The sequence below is a fragment of the Spermophilus citellus genome (genome assembly GCF_964194105.1).
Source record: "Spermophilus citellus genome assembly, chromosome: 14".
Taxonomy (NCBI): domain Eukaryota; kingdom Metazoa; phylum Chordata; class Mammalia; order Rodentia; family Sciuridae; genus Spermophilus; species Spermophilus citellus.
This window is the reverse complement of record NC_138194.1, coordinates 44,977,467-45,002,994: the sequence shown is the minus strand read 5'-3', so window position 1 is coordinate 45,002,994 and position 25,528 is coordinate 44,977,467. Positions and strand designations below refer to the sequence as shown.

Here is a 25,528-nt window from a genome sequence, read left to right as displayed (position 1 = left end):
GTAGGGATGATTGCATGGTTGCGGCCCTTGTGACCTTCGATGACTTCTTGGCCCCTTCCTTCCATGAAAGGCCATGGCTGTGCAGGGAGAGTTGCACACACTGCGGGGAGCCAGTGGGTTGGGCCGGTCTGCCCAAATTGGATAGGAAGCTCAGGAAATGCTTGAGAAGGAATGAATGGCCAGCTGTACAAATGACTTTCTTTCCCTCCCTGTCCTCTGTGTGTTTTTAATTCCATGGTCCATTCTCATTGTACACAGACTCAGCAATAAAATGAAACACTCACGTGGCCGTGCATGTATGTGTGTGTGGGATGTTGGCCCGTGCATACCTGCGCCCCAGGATCAAGCACCAGACCTCACATTTGCTAGGCAGGTGCTCTACCTGTGAGCCACACGCCAGCCTTTTGCATTCACATGGTTTTTAGTGAATCAAACAGGTGATAGAAAACTTTTTGATTAATTATTTTGCTGTACTAGGGATTGAACCAAGGGCACTCTAGTACTAACCTACAACCTCAGTTCACCCCGCCCCTTTTTATTTTTATTTTTAAAACAAGGTCTGTGAGCTTGTTCAGGTTGGCCTGGAAAGTGAGATCATCCTGCCTCAGCCTCCTGAGTGGCAGAGGTCACAAACTTCAGGTGTGTGGCACTGTGCCCCACCGTGATAGAGAACTTTAGATAGGATGATGATATTTCACATCCAGTGAAATGATAGGATGATGATATTTCATGTCCAAGTGTCCAGCTAGGATTACTATTTCACCTCCACCCTGAGTCCTTATTCAACAGGAATTAAATTAAAAGTTTATTTGCACATTCTCAAATGTGAGAACAATAGAAAAATGATGTTTCTAAACAGTGATACAACGATTCTCTTAAAACACCTGCTTCTGCTCTTAAGCTGACTTGCCTAGGTTTGGTGATTTAAAAAGATCAGTATAGTTGTGGAGTAGCAATGGAAGGTCTGGGAGCTGGCTCACCAATAAGCTAGGATCCCCATGAATCTCACAAAGAATTCAATGAAAATGCCTGTGTGTTGATATGGGTTGAACCCAATATGACAAAACACTGACTTCTCAGGATAGTAAAGACCGTATCTGTTTCATAGAAATTTGGAAAATTTTGTGTCAATATAACTTCTCAAGCTGTTTTGTGCCTTTCTTTATTTTTTGTTGTTGGTGGTGGTTGGGTTTTTTTTTTTTTTTTTTTTTTAGTACTAGGATTTAACCACTGAGACACACCCCAACCCTTTTTATTTTATGTTTTGAGACAGGGTCTCATAAGTTACTTATGGCCTCACTAAATTGCTGAGTCTGGTCTCAAACTTGCATTCCTCCTGCCTCAGCCTCCTGAGTTGCTGGGATTACAGGCATGTGCCATGACAACTGGCTCCTATAGCTTATCTACTGAGCTATGTCCCCGGCGTTTTTGTGTTTTATTTTGAGACAGGGTCTCACTAGGTTGCTTGCAACCTTGCTACATTGCTGAGGCTGTCTTTGAACCTGCAATCCCATTGCCTCAGCTCCCTAGCTGCTGGGATTACAGGCATGCGCCACCATTCCCAGCTCCTGTATTTCTTTCTTAGGGGTCTGCTTGATGCCAGGTGTGGACTGAGTGCCAGGGTCAGAGTTGTGAGGAAAATCAATGTGGAGGTTGCTGCCCTTCAGATCACTGTCTAGTGGGAGGGAGCACCTTATCAAATGTCCCAGAAAATTAATCTCAGAAATACACAGTTGTGGTAATAGGTGTAACTGACAGCAAACAAGTGAGTTGAGTGGTACTTAAAGCTGAGTTAAGTGAAATAAGGTGATCCCCCTTGGTCTTGGCAGGCAGGCAGCTCCCTGGAGATGGAGCTGAGAACATAGAGCTACGTGGGCAACAGACCAACGTGGTTAAAGCTGATGGTTGGACAGAAGGGGTTTGAGGGATCTGGGAGCTAATCAAGGGCAAAGATATGACCATGACAGGCAGTAACATGCTTGGACAGAGTGGCATGAGAAAGGAAGTCCCACAGCATGGAAGCTGTTAAGGCTTATGGTGGGTGGGGGGAGGGGAGGGGTACTATCCAGAAGGGAAGGGCACAGTAACTCCCAAGATGGGGGGCGACTGGAGAGAGGTTTGCGTGTCTAGGTGATGTTTCTCAGGACCCCAGCAAGGAGTCTCTGGATAAAACTCCAAAGGGCAATGTCAGCTTGGGCTCTGTCTTATCAATGGCCAGTAAATGCTGGGTATAATGACACAGGTATGCAAAGCAGGCACGTCCTAAATGGCTAAAAATCTGCTTGTTTGGCTATTTTTTTTAAACAACAGGATGTGTAAAAATTTGAGTTTGTGCCAGGTTTCTCAGCTACAGGGTCTCAGCCCGTGGTGAGGAAATAACCAACGCAGGGCTGTTGTGGCTCATTTTTATAACACTGGGGAAGCCCGAGGCCCATTTGAGAAGCCAAGAAAGGCCTGCCTATGTGGGGAGCATAGAAAGTGCTATATTTAAGTTCTGATCTTTTGTTTAAGAGCCCTGGAGAACCATTGTAATCAGAACTGTGGTGGGAAAATAGAAAAAAACAAACAAACAAACAAACAAAAAACAAACCAGAACTGGTTGGGAAGTATCACTGTGTAGTGGTGAGCCTGGGGGGAGGCCTCGCATCCATGGGGCAGTCCCATTAAACTCATGGAGAAGTAAGGTAGTGCTTCCAGAGTGTTTGCTCACAGGTAAACTGTAGAACACAGTCAAATTCAATCCAGGCACTCTGCAGAGACACTAAGGGACAGGTTCAGAGGGAAGTCTCTGTCTCTGTATGACTCTTAGAACCTAGAGTCAGGAAAAGTGGCCTTTCTACTCTTTTGTGGTGTTTGGCTGCTGTAAGGTGTTTCTTTAGCACATTAGACCTTGGTGCTACCATAAGCTATTACTTCTTCCCAACCTTGAGTCCCTTTATAAAAGGACAATGGGACAGGAAGTTCAAGAAGAGGATGCTAGTAAGAGCTGAGCACCGTGGTGCACGCCCTGTAATCCCAGTGACTCTGGAGGCTGGGGCAAGAGGATTGCAGGTTTGGCCAACCTCAACAATTTAGAGAGGCACGCTCAAAAAAAAAAAAAAAAGTGCTAACTAACTAAGGCTGAAGGTATAGCTCTGTGGGTAGAACACTTGCCCAGCATGTGCTCACATGTGCACACACGCACACACATGTACATGCACATACACATGCACGTGCACAAATAAATAAAAATAATAGGATGCTGTGGAACATGGGTCCAGGGCACCAGGAGCATGTCATCAGCCCAAGGGCTGGTGTTGCTCTGGGCAAATGTGGCCCATGCACAGCCCCTGGGGGTCTCTTCCCTGCCTAGAGATGTCCACTTCTGTGTTCTAAGTTGCTTGCCCTGCTCCAAATGTCCTGTCTTCACAAATTACTCTTGTCACTACTTCTGATCACACTGCACTAAGAGGACTATACAGGACAAACAGTCTCACCCCCAGAAGCTGTCTGTGACTTTGGTTTGACACTAGCAGGAGTTATCTGTACTTAGTCTCCTTTTCTAAACATAAAATAATCATCTCCTGGTTTGGAAGGAGGAATCTGCACATTTTCAGCCCTGACTTCAGTCTTCAGGATTCCCCTGCCCACTGGCAGTGTCTTGGCCATGTACCCTCTGTTGCTGTGATTCTGGAGCAGCAGCGTTGGCATTACTTGGGAATTACATTGTTAGAAATGCAAGTTCCTGGACACCCCACCACCACTCCCCCAGACCCACAGGATCAGACCCCCAGGGTGAACCCAGCACTCTGAGTTGTAACTGGGCCTAGGTGGGGGTGGGGTCTGATGCTTATTGGAGTTGGAGAACCACTTCTGCAGCCCAAGCATGGATACTTGGCAAAAGTGCCCAAAGTTCATCTTCTTTCATAATTAGTATGTAAAAAGGACAATTTATTTTCTTTTTCTAGGATTTTTTTTCCTCTACCAAAGGACTTTTCAGAATTTATGATATGTGCATGATCTCTTTACAAGAGGGAGATAGGATATGCAGTTTTCCCACTTTATTTGATTAGATGAACCTTCTCCACAAGGGGCAACTCACTGAAATCACTAGTATTCATGGAATATGCTTCAGAAAATGATAGACAATGAGGGGAAAATGAGAGGGAACTGAGAGACAGACAGTAAAGTGATCATCCCATGGGATGGATTATTTGGGAGCTTGTGGCCCTGTTTCACCCCAGCTCCTGAGCATTTATTTATGTGTTTCTACTCATTTAACACTCACTGAGCACCTAATACATGCCAGCGCTGCGCTAGGTTTTGGAGATCCACACTTGATTAACAAATAGATCACAGCTCATTATAATTCAGGGCGATGAGCACTGTGGTAGAGAGATACAGAGGTTGGTGTGGGAGCATGGAGAAGAGTGCCCACCTGGTCTCAGGGCTCTCAGTACTCTTGCACAGTCACCTGTGTACCTGTCACTACCATCCTCCATCCTCCACTAGACCTCCTGTGCACACAGGATGGCATACTAATCCCTCCCATTTGCATGTGTGTTAGCTTTGCATCTCTGTGACCAATATACTCAACGAGAACAATTTAGAGGAGGAAAAGTTTATTTTGGCTCACAGTTTCAGAGATTCAATCCACGGTCAGCCAACTCCATTGCTCTGAGCCCAAGATGAGGCAGAGCATGGTGGTGCAAGGGCGTGGCAGGGGAAAGCATCTCAGGCAATGTGGCAATCAGGAAGCAGAGAGAGTCCTAGTGCAAGGAGCCAGGGATAATATAATTCCCAGGGGCACAACCCCAGTGATCTACTTCTTCCAGACATGCCCTACTTGCCTGCAGTTACCACCCATTAATCCCTTCACATTACTAATCCACCAAATGGATTAATCCATTGATTAGTTTACAGCTCCCATAATTATATCATCTTTGAGCATTCCTGCATTGTCTTACACAGGAGCTTTTGGGGGACACCTCATGTCCAAATCAGAAGAGTATGACAGAGAGCTTTGATCATTGTAGTCTCACAGGGAGTGTATTGGTTTTCTATGACTGCTATAACAAAGCACCGCAAACTTAGTGGCTTAAAACAATACAAATCTATTATCTTCCAGTGGCAGTGACCTAAACTGCACACATTTATTATTTTACTGTTCTTTGGGATAGAATTTCAACACAGGTCTACCTGGATTAAAATCAAGGAGTCAGCAAGGCCATATAATTCCTTCCCAAAGGCTCTAGTGGGAATCTATTTCCTTGACTTTTCATGGATGAAAGGGAATCCTTAATATGCAGGAGATCAAAGCAGACCAGGTTGTACCCTGCAGTTTTGTGGAAAGTAGAACTTGGAAATCATGAACTGGACTTAGATATTTAGCTAAGGAAAGTTTCAAGCAAGTGTTGAAGCCTGGTTTCTTGTTGCCACTTCTAGTGAAACAGGAGAGAAAAGAGTTAAATTGATGGGGAAAAAAATAATCCTAATAGAATCATGATTTGATGAGTTGGGAAATTCTCAGCCTACCCAAATGGCAAAGTATGCTAAAATTAAGAGATTTGAGACAATGGGGTTCTACTCAGCCGTAAAGAAGAATGAAATTATGGCATTTGCTGGTAAATGGCTGGAAATGGAGAATACGTTAGTGAAAGAAGCCAGACTCAGAAACTCAAAGGTAGAATGCTTTCTCTCATCCACAGAAGCTAGAGTAAAATAAAGGAAAGAGGGAGAGAAGGATAAGATAAAGGGAAAATCAGCAGTGTAGAAGGAGATCAAGAGGCAGAGTGGAGGGATGGTAAGGGGAGGCAATACACAATGAATTCTTAAAAGATCATGTTGTGTGTGTATATAAATAAACCACAGGAATTTCACCTTTATGCATAAATAAAAAGAACCAATCAAATATAAATAAGTAGAGGAGAGAAAGGAAGTCTAGTAGCAGAGGGAGAATGGGGGAGGGAGGGAAGATTGGAGGGAAAAGTGGGAGACCATGAACTAATTCTATGGATGTATGAATTCACCAAAATGAACCCAACTGCTATGTGTAACTATAAAACTATAAAGCTCTAAATAAGAGAGAGAGAGAGAGAGAGAGAGAGAGAGAGAGAGAGAGAGAGAGAGAGATATCTAGGCGCAGTGGTGCATACCTGTAATCTCAGTGGCTTGGGAGGCTGAGGCAGAAGGATTGCAAGTTCAAAGCCAGCCTTCAGCAACTGAGGCCCTAAGCAACTCAGGGATACTCTGTCTCAAAATAAAATATAAAAAAGGGCTGGGGATGGGATGGGGTTCAGTGGTTAATGGCCTCTGGGTTCAGTCCCCTGAAACAAAGAGAGAGGGAGAGGGAGGGAGGGAGAAATTTGCTCTTAGGAAAGCAGATTGTAGAGAATATCACTGAGGTCTGTAGTACACAAATTTATTGTCTTGCTGTTCTGAAGGTTGGGAGTCTGACGTGGACCTCACTGGACTCAAGTCAGGGCGTTGGCAGGGCTGCATTCCTTTCTGGAGGCTCCAGGGGAGAATCTGTTGCCTTGCATTTTCCGTTTTCAGGAGGCTGCCCACATTCCTTTTCTCTTCCATCTTCACAGGGAGCAACGCTGCATCTCTCTCTGCCTTTCTCTTGTAGTTACATCTCCTCTGGATTTCTCTTTTTTGCAGTACTGGGGATTGAACCTGGGGACCTTGTACATGCTAAGCAAGTACTCGACCACTGAGATACATCCCCAGCCTTTTTAAAAATTTCATTTTGAGACAGGTCTCACTAAATTATCCAGGCTACCTCAGCCTTCCTGCTTGCTGGGATGACAGCTGTGTGCCAGCCTACCTGGCTCACGGCTGGATCTCTTTAAAGCCCCCCGCGATTACATTGGGCATGCCCACATCATCCTGGAGAACCTTCCCATTTTAGAGTCCAACTAAGTAGCAACTTCAGTTCCATCAGTAACTTTAATTCTTTGCTGTGTAACATAACATGATCATAGGTTCTGGTGATTGGGTCATGGATATCTTTGTGGGGACATTATCATGTCTGGCACAGGGAAGTAGGACAGGGTCATTATCCTTTGTACAGGAGGGCTTTGGAGTTCATGTAGCAAATGCAACAGAACTTAAACCTGGGTCTCACTGATCTAGTCCTGTGGGACACGCCCCCCCATATTGTTTGTTGTTAACTGTCATTTTTTTTTTTTAGAGAGAGAGAGAGAGAGAGAGAGAGAGAGAGAGAGAGAGAGAGAGATTTTTAATATTTATTTTTTTTACTTCTTGGCAGACACAACATCTTTGTTGGTATGTGGTGCTGAGGATCGAACCCGGGTCGCACGCATGCCAGACAAGCGCGCTACCGCTTGAGCCACATCCCCAGCCCTAACTGTCATTTTTTAAAAAATATATTTTTTTAGTTATAGTTGGTACAATATCTTTATTTATTTATTTTTATGTGGTGCTGAGGATTGAACCCAGTACCTCTCACGTGCAAGGCAAGTGCTCTGCCACTGAGCTATAGCCCCAGGCCCGTTAACTGTCATCATTAATGTAAACATTGTGATTATAGCTTCTGGAAACTAAGTAGAAATCTAAACGCCCCAGGAAGCCAGGGAACAAAACACCATCGCTGAACCTCTCTTGTTAATGGTCAAGCAGATGTTACATTTTTTCCCTGTTATCTTTAATGAATATGATTATATTTTATCCTTAAAAACACATAGAAAAAGCTGAACTATTGAACTGGTTGCCCATTATAGACATTTATTTGCATTTCTCCTCCCAAAAGCTGATCAAGCGGTATTATTCTAAACCGTGCGCTTCCAAGGGTGGTGCCATTTGTCAAATTCCCATGTTGTCCTCTTGTGCTGTATCTATAGAACGAGTGTTTCTAAGCCAGCTTTTGTGGTACTACTCTATTGTGTCAGAGAGCTTATGAAATTCCCAAGGCAAATTTAATGGACTTTCATGTTCAAAGGAAATATGTGCGGTGCCAGGCTTTCAAAGGTGGAAGTTGTTGTAAAAGCCAACAATGGTAGGCTCCCAGATTACCAGGAAAGTTGGCAAATGGCCTGAGCACAAAGAATCTATTACATTTGAATGTTGTTGCCAGAAAAGGGAAAGGAAGGGCAACTAACATTTATGGAGAAGCTTTGTCCTGGGGCACCTAGCTCCATGCTTCCCCACATCAGCAGAAGTGGGACTGAAGGCAAAAAGAATTTCTATAATGAAAGCGAACTCTGTGGGGCATATTAAAAAGGGGTTCTGGTTTGGAGAGCTCCAGGCCATCAGGCTGCTGGTCTGTTTATGGAAGACTCATGGGGGGGAAGGGTGCCCTTGGTGGAATGTGCCACCATCCAAGCTCTGGGGCGGCTGGGGGTTGGGAGGGAGAGGCAAGGCCCTGGGTAAGTGGCCTGCTTTTCTGATGTGCCATAACCACAGACCAGGCGCACAGAGCACAGAAAATGACTGTGGATAGTCATTCTTAACAAGCAGAAGACATCTTCTCTGTTGGGGCCCTTGCTTGGTCATGTGGTAATTTTCCCTTCAGGTAACCTCTGTGAGCCTGTTTTCTGAGTAATCAGGTTGGTGTATCACCTCTTTGCAACATTTCTGTGAAGAATGAGAACGTATGATGCGAGATTACACCGTTAAGCAGCAGGCCACACCAGGGGCCACCGTACTGCAGTGTGAATCTCTGCCCACTGCCGTCCTTCTCCCACACCTCTTGCATGACAGAGTATAATGGGCTACAGTTTTCCCCTTTTCTTTCTTAAATCTGACTTGACACTGAGGGTGATGATTAGGGACAGAAGGAGAAAATAGAGCAGAATTTAAACACTTCATAGGAAACATGCCACATAGAACAGCAGAATTCTATAATCTGCATTATCATAGAGTATGTTTTGGGCCAGGTGCAGTGGGGGCATTCCTGTAATCCCAGCTACTTGGGAGGCTGAGGCAGGAGGGTTACAAATTGAGGGGTAGCCTTAGCAACTTAGTGAGGTCCTGCCTCAAAATAAATTTTTTTTAAAAAGTATGCTTGGGAGACCTTGCCTGGCTCTGCCATGGTTAGACGTGAGCCTTGAACACATTTCTTAACCTCTCTGTATTACAGTTTTCTTGTCTGTGAAATGGGGAAATAATAGGATCTCTCTCTGAGTGTGATTGTAAGAATGAAATGAATCAGTATATGAAAAGTGACTCAGCATTGTGTTGTGACTGGATGTAGAAGTGCATAATTTTTTTTTCAATACTGGGGATTGAACTCAGGGGTTCTTTTACCACAGAGCTATATCCCCAGCCTTTTTTTTTTCTTTTAGAGAAGTTTTTGTTAAGTTGCCCAGGCTGACCTCAAATTTATGATCCTCCTGCTTCATAATGTACCACTGTGCCCAGCTAGAAGTGCATAATTGTCAACTTTTACTTGTATAATTATAGAACTTTTTCTAAGGATTCTATTTAGAAACTATAGTCATATATTTATTTCCCTTCTACTTCCTAACCTGAGCTATACATTAAGTACCAAACCTTTGAAGCATTATTTTTTTTAATTTTTTTATTTTAATTTTTTTTGTACTAGGGATTAAACCTAGGGGTGCGTAACCACTGAGAAACCCCCCCCCCTTTTTTTGGAGACAGGGTCTTGCTAACTTGCTTAGGGCCTCAGTAAGTTGCTGAGGCTGACCTTGAATTTACAGTCCTCCTGCCTCAACCTCCTGAGCCACTGGGATTACAGGTATGTGCCACCACACTCAGCTCCTTTGAAGTTTTGTAATGATATATGCAGGACAAATTAGATCACATGGTTTGAGCTAAAGGTACAATATCCTGAAGGTTTTATATTTTGACTTGTGAGAAGCTACAAGGACTTAGTGGTACATTTATTCTTCACAATTATGTGTCAAAGAACAGAAATGAAAGTGTATTGGAAAGCTAAAATCCTTTAGATGTTTTATTTCTGATTATTGGGTCTGAGGGACATAGGGAAGGATCTGGACACATGCTTTCACTTGCTTCTCTTAATTCTGTGGGTTTTAGAAATGCAAAAGCTACAGCCACATTTAGGAAGCATGATATGCTCAATTTGGAAAATAAACTTTTTGCATGAAAGGGTCCCACATGCTGGGACTGTAGAAATTACTCTAGGTGTAGACAATTGTCGTACTGGAGAGATTAGGCACTAAACCACAGGAGACAAGAACTACACCTACAATTCTTGGTGCAAGAGTTGGATTGTTCTTGTCTTAGATCCTCTAGTAATATAAAAAGGGACTCCTCATTAAGAAAAATCTAAGAAAGAATTGAAGTCTGCCATCTGGTGGCAGAAAGGAGTCAGATAAAATCAGCAGACAAACATTTTTGGCATCCAGTGCCCTCATGCCACTTTGCTGAGGATGATGGTGACTTTTGTATCTTATGAGCCAACAGCAGCTTGTGCCTGCCCTTCCTGGGAGTTTCTAAACAGTTTCTAAAACAAAAGATGGGAGGATTGTTGAGCATCTCAGTTGCAAGGCTCAGTATAGTCAGCCTCCATAGTCAAAGACTATGTATGCATCTGCACATTCAACCAACAGGGACTGAAAGTATTTGCGCAGCAGCGGGGGTGGGGGGTGGGGGGGGGAGCGTTGAGGAATCGCCTCTGTTCTGAATATGTACAGACTTATTCTTGCCATTATTCTCTAAACTATTAGAATAGCATACAACTATTTTCATAGCATTGACATTGTATTAGGTATTATAAATAATCAAGATATTATTTAAAGTTCATGACAGGGCAGTAGCTCAGCGTAGAGTATGTGCTTAGCATGCACAAATTCCTGGGTTTAACCCTCAGCACCACACATGCACACACACAAAATTAGTATATGGGAGGATGTACATAGGTTATATGCAAGTACTGTGCCATTTTACTTAAGGGACTCAAGCATCTGCTGCTTTGGGTATACTCTTGGGTCCCTGAAACTAAATATCTATGGATACTGAGGAACAACTGTATAGAAACAGAAGACCCTGGGGAAGTAGGACCCCTCCCTTCCTTCCTTCCCTCCCTCCTTCCTTCCTTCCTTCCTTCCTTCCTTCCTTCCTTCCTTTCTTCTTTCGCAGTAGGGGTTGAACCCAAAGGGTTTTACCACTGAATGACATCCTCAGCACCAGCACTTTTTTTTTTTTTTTTTTTTTTTTTTTAATAAACAGGGCCTCACTAAGTTGCTGAGGCTGGCCTTGAACTTGCAATCCTCCTACCTCAGCTTCTTGAGTCCCAGGGATTACAGGTGTGCACCACTGTGCTGGGCTGCACAACTCTTTACTGGGCATGTAAACGTGTGAGGGGTGTGGTAATGGACAAGGCATAACCCTGCCTTTCTTGAGCTGATCACAGAGTGGAATCAAGAGGCTGCTGTGGTTGCTGTGTATAGCAACAGACGCCCCCCTAGACTGTGTGATGAGACAGGGGGGAGACACACCAAGAAATGGGAGAGATCAGAGAGGCAGGAGGGATTCCTGGCTCCCCTCTCCTTTGCCCCATCCCAAGTTCCTCCACTCATCCCCCCCACCCTCCATTATGGATTAGCATCTACTTATCAGAGAAAACATTCAGAGTTTGGTTTTGGGGGGATTGGCTTTACTTTGCTTAGCATGATATTCTCTAACTCCATCCATTTACCTACAATTGCCATAATTTTATTCTCCTTCATTGCTGAGTAATATTCCATTGTGTATATATACCACAGTTTCTTTCTTTCTTTTTTTTTTTTTTTAAGAGAGAGGGAGAGAGAGAGAATTTTTTTTTAATATTTATTTTTTAGTTCTCGGCGGACACAACATCTTTGTTGGTATGTGGTGCTGAGGATCGAACCCGGGCCGCAGGCATGCCAGGCAAGCGCGCTACCGCTTGAGCCACATCCCCAGCCCCGATACCACAGTTTCTTTATCCATTCATCTATTGAAGGGCATCTAGGTTGGTTCCACAGTTTAGCTATTGTAAATTGTGCTGCTATAAACATTGATGTGGCTGTGTCCCTGTAGTATGCTGATTTTAAGTCCTTTGGGTATAGATGGAGGAGAGGGTCAGCTGGGTCAAATGGTGGTTCCATTCCCAGTTTTCCAGTCTCCATACAGCTTTCCAGAGTGGTTGCACCAATTTGCAGTCCCACCAGCAGTGTTTGAGTGTGTCCTGGCTCCTTTTCTTTTCTCTGACCTTGAGTGTCAGAGTTGGGGGTGGGGGTGGAGGAAGAAGGAGGAGAAGAAGGGGGTCCCTGGGAACTTCCTTTCCCCAGGGCCATATGGGGACTTGCTGTGCTGGCTGGCATGGGGCAGTCACAGCTGGGTACTATGGGCGGGGGGGGGGGGGGGGGGGGGGTCAAAGCTTCCAGGATGTCGTTACCAGGAGGCTAAGGAGCACCTTCCTCTTCTCTTATTTTTGTCCTTTCTCATTTCCTCTCTCTCTGATTGCTCTCTCTCTTTTCATCTCATTTTCTCTCTCTTTGGTCTTCCTTCCTTCTCTCTCCTGTTTATTCTTTTACTTTATTTCCCCTCTTTTTCTCTTTTCTTCTCTATTTCTGTTCCTTTCTTGTTTTTGGCACAGGGGATTGAACTCTGAGGCACTCGACCACTGAGCCACATCCCCAGCCCTATTTGGTATTTTATTTAGAGACAGGGTCTCACTGAGTTGCTCAGTGCCTTGCCATTGCTGAGGCTGGTTTTGAACTAGTGCTCCTCCTGCCTCAGCCTCCTGAGCTGCTGGGATTACAGGCGTGTGCCACCCGCGCCCAGCTCTCCCTTTCGTTTATTGAAAAGGTTCTTTCTCTTTCTCCTGTAATCTCTATCACCTCTCTTTCCCCCCTTGCCTTCCCCTCATCTTTTTACATTTCCTGGTTTTTCTTCCTGGCCCCTCAGGTTAGTCGCAGAGGAACAGCCTTGTCAGAGGCCTGCAGGTGCCCTCTCGGCCATCTGCCCACACACAGGTCTTTAACCAATTTGGTTTGAGGACTTTGTAATGAGCCTTACTTCACTCCTTGATGGTGTACCAAGCGTGGGTTTTGGAGATGGAGACCTTGAGATGGGCATGGAACCAATTTTGGGAAACCATGCTCTGAGTACTTTGTGTGGATTCAACATAATTCTCCCTCTTCCAGTCCCTGCCTTCATAACTACCTCTGCCTTCAACAAGGAGAGAACAAGACAAGCTGCGTCTCCACAGTGGTCTACGCACACAGAGGATGCCGGGTAATGTGGTGCTTTTATTATGTTTTTCCAATTGTATAGTCAAGTCTATTCAGAAGAGTCAACTGGGTTCCACTGTTTTCTTCTTGACTTCTTGACTTTTCTTCATTGACTTCCAGGAAAATAGGACCCTTCACCAGACTCGGTCCCCCATTTTTGTGGGACTGTATTTATCTGTCTCTGATGCCTGATCTCTCAAAAGAAGCAAACTATATAAAAATGAGATGATATTATTTGATTAATTATGCTAAGGGTGTCCCTCTAGGGAACCATGGATTCTAGCACCATCTCTGGTGAATTTGAAAGTGGCACACACTTCAACCTGAGGATTTTTTTCTTTCTTTTTTTTCCCCCCACTAAGAACTGGGGCTTGAACCCAGTGGCACACTACCAGTGAGCTACACACCTTTCTATTTTTTATTTTGAAACAGTCTTGCTAAGTTGCCCAGGCTGGCTTTGAACTTGGAATCCTCCTGTCTCAGCCAACTCGTAGCTGGGATAATAGGGGTTGTACTACCATGTCTAGGTTTCTTATTGAAACCACCTGTGTGCTCACCTAGGTCCACTCTTCTGCCATTAGTTAATGGCTGCATATTCAGATCCCCACAGAGCCACTCAGTTGACTTTAAGTTGTTCCCCTTCAGTTTTTTCTCCTTAAAGAATATTAATACCTACCACATGGGTTTGGTATGAACATTTAATGAGAATACAACATTGCAGAGATGTCTGGGTTAAGTTGTCTGGGGTTGACTGAAGCTGCATCTCAGAATTTCCTATCTTAATAACGAAGATACAAGTTACCGTTACTAATAAGTAGTACTTACCCTTGATAAAGACACCTCTCTCTCTCTCTCTCTCTCTCTCTCTCTCTCTCTCTCTCTCTCTCTCTCTCTCTCGGTTCTAGAGATTTAACCTAGTGGCAGTTTACCACTGAGTCACATCCCCAGCCCTTTTTACTTTTTATTGAGACAGGGTCTTGATAAGTTGCTGAGGCTGGCTTTGAACTCGTGATCCTCCTGCCTCAGCCTCCCAACTCGATGGGATTACAGGCCTGCACCACCAGGTGCAGCGGTTAAATATCTTTGAAGCAGTGAAAATGAAAATAATAATAAAAAAAATCTTTGAAGTAGACTCTCCCAACATTTTCCATTTAACCTATTACAACTCATAACTTGATAGAGAAGAAATTATTCCATTGAGCTGAAAATACAAGTTTCTACTATGGCAACTCAGGATTTATATTATGTTTTGTTTCCCTGAGAACTGGAAAATTATGTTTCTTTTAACTACAAAAATTTCCAAATATTTACTCATATCTGGATGCTCCCCTGGGACCTTCAGAGTCTAGACATACATGGTAGAGCTTTCCACAGCCCAGTATAAGGTGACACTAACCTGTCATAGAAAACGTAACTCAGCTCCCCCTTTTTGTTCTGATCTGTGATGCCTGATGTAACTTCAATGTTCATCAGTGTGACAACAGATCATGCAGGTGGGCTGGGTGGGGAAGGTGAGGGCTGGGAACATTTGTGAGACTAACAGCACAGGTGCTGGCCTGGGTGTTGAGGATATACCCTCCTGAACTCATATTTAAGGGTTCTCAGACTCATGCAAATGCTTGTTCAATTTATGTAACTTGTTTTTTTAACCCTTGTCATACCAGAGCTCAAACCCAGAGGTGCTTTACCCCTGAGGTACATACATCTCCAACCCTTTTTTATTTTTTGAGACAGGGTCTCACTAATTTGCTCAGGGCCTTGCTAAGCTGCTGAGGCTGGCCTTGAACTTGTGATCCTCTTGCCTCAGTCTCCCAAACTACTGTGATTACAGGTGTGTGCCACTGCACCCGGCCCTTTTTTTAAAATTTGGAGATAGGATCTTGCTGAGTTGCTGAGGCTGACCTCCAATTTGGGATCCTCCTGCCACAGCCTCCTAAGTCACTGAGATAACAGTCATGTACCACCAGCCTACCTCCCTTCCCCCGACCTTTCTTTTGGTACTGGGAATTGAACCAGGGTTGCTTTACCACTGAGCTACATTCCTGCTCCCTTCCCCCTTTTTTAAGAGGAAATAATTTTTAAAATTTTTTTTAACATTTATTTTTTAGTTGTAGTTGGACACAACACCTTTATTCTATTCTATTCTGTTTATTTATTTATTTTTATGTGGTTCTGAGGATCGAACACAGGGCCTTGCATGTGCTAGGAGAGTGCTCTACCACTGAGCTACAACCCCATGCCCCTTTAAAGTTTTTAACATAATAAATAATAAATGTTTGAGGAGATCCCTGGCCCCTTTTTGAATTTTTAAAACAAGAATTTCACATAGCTGCCCAGCCTGGCCTTGAACTTGTGAGCCTTCTGCCTCAGCCTTGTGGGTTGCTGGGAATTACAGGCATGTGCTATCATGCCTGGCTCAATTTATATAATTCTTTAGAACACAAGCCAAACTACCGAGGGCTGGTTTGCTAGTAAAACATGCCTTTACATACAATTTAGTGATCTGATTGGAAAGGACAGAGGCTATCTAAATCAGCAAATTTCTGTAGACCAGATAATTCAATCATGGATTGAAAAAGAGTTAAAAAGCTTTTCTATGGTGGTCCGTCGCATGTGGTCAGCATTTAGTGAAAAAAAAACTTGAAGACCTCTGGGAATCGTGTGTGACTTGTGAAGATGTGACTCCATGCTCCCGTCTGCCAGATGCCACTGGAGATGACGACTTCCTAACACTTTCCACAGTGTCAGGCCACCTCTGATACTAGCAAGTGACATTATTACTTCTTTTGCTCTAGATACTGTATGGAGTTCAAGACAGAGTCCCTGACTCCTCACTGTGCTCTGGAGAACCGGCCCCTGACGCGGTGGATGCAGTATCTCCGAGAGGGATACACCGTGTGTGTGGACTGTCAGCCCCCGGCCATGAATTCTGTGAGCCTTCGTTGTTCTGGAGATGGCCTGGACTCTGACGGGTAAGGGTGGGAACTGATGGAAGGACTTGTTACTCATGTTGAGGATCTGTCCTCTCCACATCCAGAGTGGCTGACCAGGGTGTCACAAAAAGGCATGATCTGGGGCAGCGAGGAGGAACATCTGTGCAGCTGCCCTGAGCCCAGGACTTCAGTTTTCTCTGTGGAACTCGGAGGCTTTCCATACCACAACTGCATGGGTCAATTTGATTTGGGTCATTTAGGTTAAAGCTCTCAGATGACCCCCTGAAAATCTGTTTGCTCCAAAGCCACATTCTGAAGACAACTTGTATCTGAATCTCTTAGAATGGAGATTTAAAATATGCAAATTCTTAATCCCTCTTCAGACCAGCTGAAATCAGAATTTGGGGGAATGGATTTTTGTGTTTTTTTTTTTTTTCCTGGTACCAGGGATTAAACCCAGAGGTGCTTTACCACTGAGCTACATCCCTAGTCCTTATTATTTGATATTTTGAGACCAGGTTTTAATAAGTTGCTGTGTCTTCCTAAACTGCTGAGGCTGGCTTCGAAAGTTGTGATCCTCCTGTCCCAGCCTCCTAAATCTCTGGGGTTATAGGTGTGTGTGTGCCAACAGACCTGGCTGATGTAGATTCTTAATAATCTTTTAGGTCAGAGGTCAGAAAACTTTTTCTATAAAATGCCAGAGAGTAGATATTTTCAGCTTCGCATCCCATACAGCAGCCACTATCTTAACTACTCAACTCTGACACTGTGACATAAGCAGCCATACCTACTGTGCAAATCTTGGGCTTTGTTCTAACAAAACTTTATTTATGGATACTAAAATTTGAATGTGTCACAAAAAATATCATTCTTTGGATTTTTCCTTTTTGATATTTGAAAACGTACAAATTATTAACTCATAATCTATACAAAAAGAGGCCGTAGGTCAGATTTGGCCTATGAGGGGTCACAGCCTGCTGACCCTGCCCAGGTGATTCAAACCCACAGTGACATTTCAGAACTACTGCCCAAAGGGGCTTTGTCATGAAGTCATAATAGGGATAGAGTCATGGGCTCAGTTCTGTAGGGTACTAACTGAACATACATCTATAGATTTTTCTGAAACAATTGATGCCAAAAACATTTGCCATCCTGTAAATCTACCCTAGCCCTGATAACACCATTTATAACTAGGAGAAGGGTCAACTTCACACTGGATCAGCTATGGGACAAGGACCAATTTAGGTCATACTTGGATTATAGTTTTAAGAATGTTAGATGAAACTGATCAAAATACAGATTAAGAACCAAAATATTGAACTTTCCTGTCAATCATCATTCCTGTTGTATGCTTTAATGCTTAATAATTTGAATTTATGTTCATTAGTCACTTGTGCCCAAAGGAAGGCCTCTATTGCATACACCATATGAACAATAAAGCTGGTGAGGAATGCATATCAAATGAAACTTAATATTTAGATTTAATATTTTTCTGAATACCTCATCCATATTTTGACTTTAAATGATTTTATAATTCAATTTGTACCTAATAAAGTAAGTATTTAAACCCTGGTTAAGACACTAGTGACTTTAAAAATAATAATTTTAATAATCTGGCTTCACTCTCTTTTCACTACTCTCATTTTTTCATTACAAAATCAAAGAATTGGAAAGGGATGAAAGAGGTAATTGGGTACCTTTAGAATTTAAATATAAATTGAAATAGCCGTTCACCTTTATGTGGCACTTGTATTCAGATCAAGTGGGAGAATTGAACACAGTGAACACAGTGAATTGACTTTTTTTTTGGTGGTGCAGAGGATTGAACCTAGGGCCTTGTGCATGCGAGGCAAGCACTCAATCAACTGAGCTATATCCTCAGCCCTGCGAGCATAGTGATTAAACAAACAACTCTTCCACCATGAGAGTGTCCTCAGATAGGGATCAAATGGAAACTTACTTTGATGGAATCTAAGGAAAAGAAATTCCCTTTATGGTTATTTAAAAAAAAAAAATTCTATTAGTAATGAACTTCAAAATTCTCTGATTGGGGATTAAACCCAGCGGTACTCTACCATTAAGCTACATGCCCAGTCCTTTTTACTTATTTTGGGACAGGATCTTGTAAAGTTGTTGGGGCTGGCCTTATTATCGTGATTAACATTTTCAAAAATATTGTTTCAGAAATCAGACTCTTCACTGGCAAGCAATCGGCAATCCTCGATGTCAAGGAACTTGGAAAAAAGTCCGGCGAGTAGACCACTGTTCTTGTCCAGCAGTTCACAGTTTCATTTTTATATAGATCATCATGTAACTGTTTCAAGATGTGTTTGTAAGCATGCTGAATATTGTTAGGTTGTGTGTAACACTTCATAAACTCTAAAAACTGTTGGACCCAAGTTCCTGAACACATCATTGCCATCCACTGAAGTATAGAAAAAAAAAAATTAGAGGCTAATTCTCAAGGAACATTCTCAAGGAATGTCTATATTTCTTACTTTTATAAGTTGAGGACTTAGAAAAGCTCCTGAGGTTTTATGTCCTTGACCTTCCATCCAGTCACAAAATATGTGTTGGTTTGCACTAGAATTACTATCCCATGCTCCACTTTGGGGGAAGTTATTATCTAAGGGTAACTACACTTTGATTTGCATCCTTTTCTCTCTATTCCATATCTCTTAAAAGTTCCTCACTTTAAAAAAACAATGTTATAGAGCTGGGCACTGTGACACAGGTCTGAAATCTCAGCAATTTAGGGAGCTAAGGCAGGAGGGCTGCAAGTTTGAAGCCAGCCTCAGCAATTTGGCAAGACCCTGTCTCCAAATAAAAAGGTCTAGGAATGTAGCTCAGTGGTAGAACACCCCCGAGATCAATTTCCCATATCTATCCCCCCCCCAAAAAAAATCACACATATTTCCCATACAATATTCCATAAATCCTGAATCAATAATTTCAAGCAAATTATCCCCAATATTTTCCACAGGGCAAGTTGTTTAAAATTTCAGTGAGCATTTTGCAATGAAAAGCCAACCAGCTATGCTAAAAATATTGGGGGCCCCCGGGGGTACTGGGGATTAAATTCAGGGGCACTTGACCACTGAGCAACATCTCCAGCCCTATTTTGTATTTTATTTACAGACAGGGTCTCACTGAGTTGCTTGGCAACTCGCTTTTGCTGAGGCTGGCTTTGGACTTGGAATCTTCCTGCCTCAGCCTCCTGAGCCACCAGGATTACAGACGTACACCACCTCACCTGGCTGTAAAAATATTTTGAAGAAGACATTTTCTTCAGTTAATTGGAAAGATTAGTGAAATGCCCATTCTAGGCCAATAGGAATTCTTTTAAATGTTATAATTTTCATGAAGAGAAATTTTGGTGCCAACGAACGAAACAATTTCTTTCATTATGAAAAATTCTACCACTATTTGCATCTAACATCATTTCCAAAGCTTAAAGCCTGAAGTTGAATGGAATACTCTTTCAGAGCCCAACAAGTTTAGTTGAAGTGTGTGTACGACTCTTTTTCTGCAGCATGCATTTTCTTATGTTTGGGGTGGAAGGCAGAGGAAGAGGCATGGATTTCACTGCGAATGCTGTGATCTCTCCTACTGACACCTCCTGATGTCAGTCTCCTTACTCTATCAGGAGATCACTGAACTCAAGGCAACTTGGTGAAGCTAAAGGGTCTGGGAAGACAAGTCATTCTGCAGACAGCCACGGAGCCTAGACCCGGCTCCTCACTGGTGCTCAGCTTCAGTAATAAGCTGACTATGCCAAATATTTCAGTTTTATATTTAGGCTTTATATTCAGAATATTTCCTTTGAAGGCTTGACTCTTGAGATTTAAATCATTTAAAATTCCTCTGATTTCAATGTTAGTTATTTACTAATAAACAGTTTGCTAAAATAAATATTTCCTTTTTTTTTTTTTTTTTTTTTTTTTTTTTTGGTGGGGCTGGCAGAATACCAAGGTTCAGCACAAGGGCACTTTACCACTGAGCTACATCCCCATCCCTTTTTATTTTTGACAGGGTTTTTCTAAGTTGTCCAGGCTGACCTCAAACTTGCAATCTTCCTGCCTTGGCCTCCCAAGTCATTGGAATCATAGGTGTGTGCCACCATGCCCTAAAACACATATTTCTTGGAATTTATCATGTAATAACAGAATGACAACAGCTAGATAGAAAAGGAATGGAAAAGTCCCCAGTATGTGACACTGAGAGTAGTAATGTTTCTGACTATATCCTGATTTAACTGCCAAAATTATTTTAAGGGAAAATTAATGTTAGAAATTAATGATAAAAAATTTGAATCTCACCCAGGCTACTGACTTCAACTATAATGTCAGTATTAACATTTTAAGCCCATTTTTAATCAATTATAAAGCAAGATTTTTGATGATGTCTCTGGGTATTTTCCAACGTTGCTTAACATGTTTATATCAGTAAATAAACTTTCTTATTACATTTATAAAAGTTCTTCACTGGTTTGACTAAAAAAAGAACCCAAAACTTCTGGAATGATCAGAGAATGCATAAAAATTTTACCAAAAGAAAAATAACAACAAAAAAAACTTTCATAATTTATAGGTAAAGGTGAAATAATCATTAAGAGCAATAGTGTGGGCTGTGGCTGTGGCTGAGGCAGAGCACTTGCCTCACAAGTGCGATGCACTGGGTTCGATCTTAGCACCACATAAAAACAAATAAAGGCATTGAGTCCATACACAACTATAAATAAATAAATAAGTAAAGAAAGTAAGTAAGCTCTGATGCATTTATGGTTCCAATACGTGTTCCAACATTTAACATAATCGTGTTGTATAAATCTATTTTTCACCTTATGCATTTTATTTTGGTGCATAACCACTAATTACTTTCACATTGAAGTTATGTTTTTGCTACTTTTATTCTTGAGAAAATTTCCTAAGCTAGAAGACGTAACTATTAAATAATGGTTTTGAAAAGCTCGTTATTAATTCTAGCCAAGCTCTAGGAAACATGTCAGAACTGAAACATGTAGTCCATGTGATTAATGAAGAACCCAAAGTTTTTATTTTCAAAGTTAAAGATCAAAGTATTTAGAGACCTCTTGGCATTCTTTTTTAATAAGCCCCCGTGTCAGGGTCCTTTCCGCAGGCACTCTGCCATGATTTACAGACTCAAAATCACTTATTTTCAAAAGTGAATGTGGAAAGTAATTTGAACAAAAATAAATATGCCTACCAGGAAAGAAGGGGAAAGGAATTAGAAATAATGATTATGTAGAAAAGTGGAAAAAAAGGAAAAATGAAGAGTCGGGGGTGTGGGGGGACCAAGATGAACTATAATTGTACCAATCTTTTTTTTATGAGTCTTGCTTTGTTTTTATTTGAAAATCTCATAATTAAAGCATAAATAGCAATAATTTATATTGTTTGGGTCTCTTCTGGCATAAAAATTTTAATTAACCATTTTTTTCCAGGTAGGCACAAAACAGACGTAAAAGAAACAGGTTTGTGCCCTCTAAGAATATTTTAGTGAAGTTTCATACCAACAATTACAAGTTGACTTAGAAGGCAAGCTCTGGGTATTCTGCAGTTAAGCAATCAGAAGATGAGCATTTTAAAGGGAAGCGAAACCTCTAGGTTTCTGTGATAGATGCACATATTTACTCTCTCTTCAAACCCACTTGAGGTTACAGGACTTACCAAAGAGACCAAATCCATAAATAGATGAGAAACTCAGTGATTTTAAAGAACCTTTGTGAAGATTGGAAGCAAATGACATTCTACTGATGGATGATGAGCCAGACAGGGATAGAGGGACCCGCTCTTGTAGAGAAGTTGGTGGAGTGAGATGTAAAAGTCATTCTTCTTTAGAGTGGGGAGCATCTTATGCTCCCACTGAGCATAAGATGAATTTTTTAAAAAGTTCTTTCCCCTTGAGACAAATCTGTGAAACTTAAAATCACACCAAGGCACATTATCATGAAATTCCAGATCTTTAGATATATAGAAGAATCTAAAACCTGAGAGGAAAAGCCAGGTCACATGTAAAGGATCAGTATTAGAATAGTATTGAATTATTTATCTAAAGCAACATTTGAAGCTAGAATAGAGTAATAGAGTAAAATTTGGGTAAGAAGTTACAAAAAATTCTGTGTTCAATAAAATTATTATGAATCAAATGTTAGGCTAGAATGATATCTTCGGACATGTAAGATACAAAAATTTTCCATTCTGTGCACCCTTTCAGGGAGGAGGTGGTCAACTTAAACAGTAGTGTAAACCAGGCAGAGGGTGCAGGAAATGAGGAGTACTCAGGAGAGAGAAGACAGCTTGCGATTGGACTAGGAACAGCCTCCTGGGAGCAGAGGATGGACGCTTCAATAAAACTACACCAGGGGCTGAGGATGTGGCTCAGTAGTAGAGTACTCGCCTAGCACATGTGAGGCACTGGGTTCGATTCCCTAAAGGTATACATACATGGAATATAACTTATTAAGAAAAGAAAACTATACCAGTGGGATGGGCAACATATTTTAAGGGGTTTGTTGATTTTTGATATGGTTAGAGAATTTAGAGATGAATAAGTGACAGGCTCATAGAAACTACCCAGCTCAGGGGTAAATAACAGGTCCAGTTGTTATAATATAAACACTCAATATTCCTTAAGCCAAAAAACTGACGGTTGTGTTGGAAGCATGGTTGTTGAGAGCCACAGCCAAAGGGGCCCCAGCAAACTTCCAGCTGCCAGCTGATGATTGGCTCACAGCGGCCCCAGCAACTTCTAGCTGCCAACTGATTGGCTCCTCTGCAGTGATGCTCATTGGGCTGTTTCCCTGCCCTTTCAGACTACGGAGCTGCTCATTGGGGAACTTTTTTTGGCTCCGCCCATGCAACGCAGCCAATCTGGCCTCAAGAGCAGGAGGAGTAGGGGAGGTTGAGAGGCTTGTGGGAAGCCGGTGGTGGCAGTTGGGCTCTGAAGGTTTTCCTGAGGAGCTGTTTTGTTTGGTGTGTGTGGTTCTAAAAATAAAGTTTGTTTCTTTTGACAAGTGGCTCCTGAATTGTGCCCAGCCAGACTGCGGCACATGGTGGACCCCATGTGTGGGTAGAATGTCTGTTTGCATGGGGGGTGCGGTCAGGGATTATGTAAGAGACCCAACATTTCATGTCACACAGTAAGAAGTCAATAATACTTTTCTTTCTTTCTTTTCCTTTCTTTCTTTTTTTTTTTTTTTTTTTTTTTTTTTTGGTACTAAGGATTTAACCCAGGGATACTTTACCACTGAGCTACATCCCCAGCCCTTTTTGTTTTTTATTTTGAGACAGGGTCTCGCTATGTTGCATAGGGTTTTGCTAAATTGCTGAGGCTAGCTTTGAACTTGCAATCCTCCTGCCTCAGCCTTCCCAGTAGCTGGGATTAAAGGTGTGAGCCACCATGCCTGGTAGGAAATAGTGTTTTCCAATTTGAGTCATGTATAACAATTTTTTGTTTTAAAATTATGAACATGTATTCCTTTCATAAAAACAGAAATTAAAATTGGGGTAAGAAATTACAAAACAAGTATGATCAAAACAAAACCATGCTAAGATGTGGCATGGTTCTGAGCTGCTGAGGTGAGGAAGAGAAAGAGACAAGGAGAGAAAATATAATTTACCTTGAAACTTCTTTGAGTTATATGAATTTTATGATACAGGATTTTTTTAAAATGAGTTAACTGTACTTATAAGCTCAAATGTAAACAGCGTACTATATAATCATAATATAGATTTGTTGGTTTATGATTTTTAGAACCAATCCATACCTAAAGCACAAAATATTTAATTATTAACTAATGGATGGACTGCAAATGGTAAAACTAAAACCAAGCCAGCCAACCAACACACCCACCCCTTGACAATGTGAAAGTACTAGCCAACTAGAGGCAGGAATGGGACGCTGGGCCACAGGAGGAGCAGAGGTACTGATTTCCTCACCCTACAGGGCAGGGCCAAGGAATTCTGTCTAAAGCTGATGATGGCGTAAGAAAGAGAAACCCAATTACATGAATGAATCAAACTCAGGAGAACACAGGGAGGAAAGAGGGGTCCCATGAGGAGCTTAATGCCTGGACTTACATTGATGAGTTGCAGTTAAGTAAGGTGACCAAGGAATGAATGGAAACAAACATGTTATTTAGAATGAGAATGGCCAGAACACGTGAAATTGAGAACCAATAGGGTGATAACCTCTAAAAAGAAGAACTAGAGAGGCTGGGGATATAGCTTGGTTGGTAGAGTGCTTGCCTTGCCTTCATAAGGCCCTGGGTTCAATCCCCAGCCCCCCCTCCAAAAAAAAAAAAAAAAAGTAGAACTGTGAAAAGCAAAAGCCCTTCTTTCATTTACTGCCATTCTGTATCCTTTTAAAAAAAAATATGGTAGGATACAAAGAATGACCTAGAAGGATAGAAAAGGCTTTTAAAGAAAGACTCAATGGAGCTGATAGAGGCCCATCTTGCCTTTATTCCTGCTGGGCTTTGCTGACGGTGTAGCTCAGTGGCAGAGTATGGGCTTAGCATGAGTGAAGCTCTGGGTTCAATCGCTAGCACCAAAACCACAGAGTAACTTCTGGGCACGGTGGTGGCACATCTGTAATCCCAGCAACTCAGGAGGCTGAGGCAGGAGGATCACAAGCTTTGAGGCCAGCCTTAGCAACTTAGAGAGATCCTGTTTCAAAATAAAAAATAAAAAGGGTTGGGAATATGGTTCAGTGTTTAAGTAACCCTGGGTTCAATCCCCAGTACCAAAAACAAAGAACGAAAACCAGAATAACTGCCAGAAAGAATCCAATACATTTTAAAGGAAGTAAACAAAATCAAGTTAGCAAACTTCAGCCAGTAGTCTAAAGCTAAGCTATTTATTTTTGTAAATTATTTGTAAATTAAATTACACACACACACACACACACACACACACACACATACAGGAGGGGGACTCTTAAGTGGTATAAGAGTAATAAAATTATTTGTAAAATCATCAGAACACAGCTATACCCACTGATATATCGTCTAGGATTAATTCCAAGCAGAGTATGCACAGGCCTACAAAGCCTACAATATTTACTATCTGGTCCTTTATAGAAAGGGTTTGCCAACAACTCTTCCCACATCCCAGGGCTTAGATTGTTAATATTTAATGTCATTACTGATGGGATTTGATGTAGGTTGTACCATTTTTTGTCCTCATGGTTTTTGCTTCCCTCCTTTGTTTTTGCATTAAATTATTTTTAGTAAAGCATTTCAATCTCTATTGTTTTTAATTATCATTTAGTGTATTTCTAAATTTTTTGGTACTGAGTATTTCTCCCAGGGGCATTTACCACTGTAGTACATCCCCAGTCTCCCTTTCCCTTCCCCAGTCCTCTGTTTTGTTATTTTCACACTGG

General features: G+C 42.0%; 1 protein-coding gene across 2 annotated transcripts in view; it reads left to right on the top strand.

Moving 5' to 3' along the window:
* The window catches only part of SBSPON (somatomedin B and thrombospondin type 1 domain containing), a 38,233-nt gene extending 16,809 nt beyond the window's left edge, over window positions 1-21,424 (top strand). Inside the window, exons 3-5 of one of the 2 annotated variants that reach the window (XM_081266422.1) lie at window positions 13,101-13,191; window positions 15,983-16,159; window positions 18,305-21,424. In XM_081266422.1, coding sequence (XP_081122548.1) covers window positions 13,101-13,191; window positions 15,983-16,159; window positions 18,305-18,422 — 386 coding nt within the window. In that variant the 3' untranslated portion in view covers window positions 18,423-21,424. The remainder of the gene's footprint in view (window positions 1-13,100; window positions 13,192-15,982; window positions 16,160-18,304) is intronic. The other variant, XM_081266421.1, reaches the window with a different exon arrangement.
* The last annotated feature ends 4,104 nt before the right edge of the window (window positions 21,425-25,528 follow it).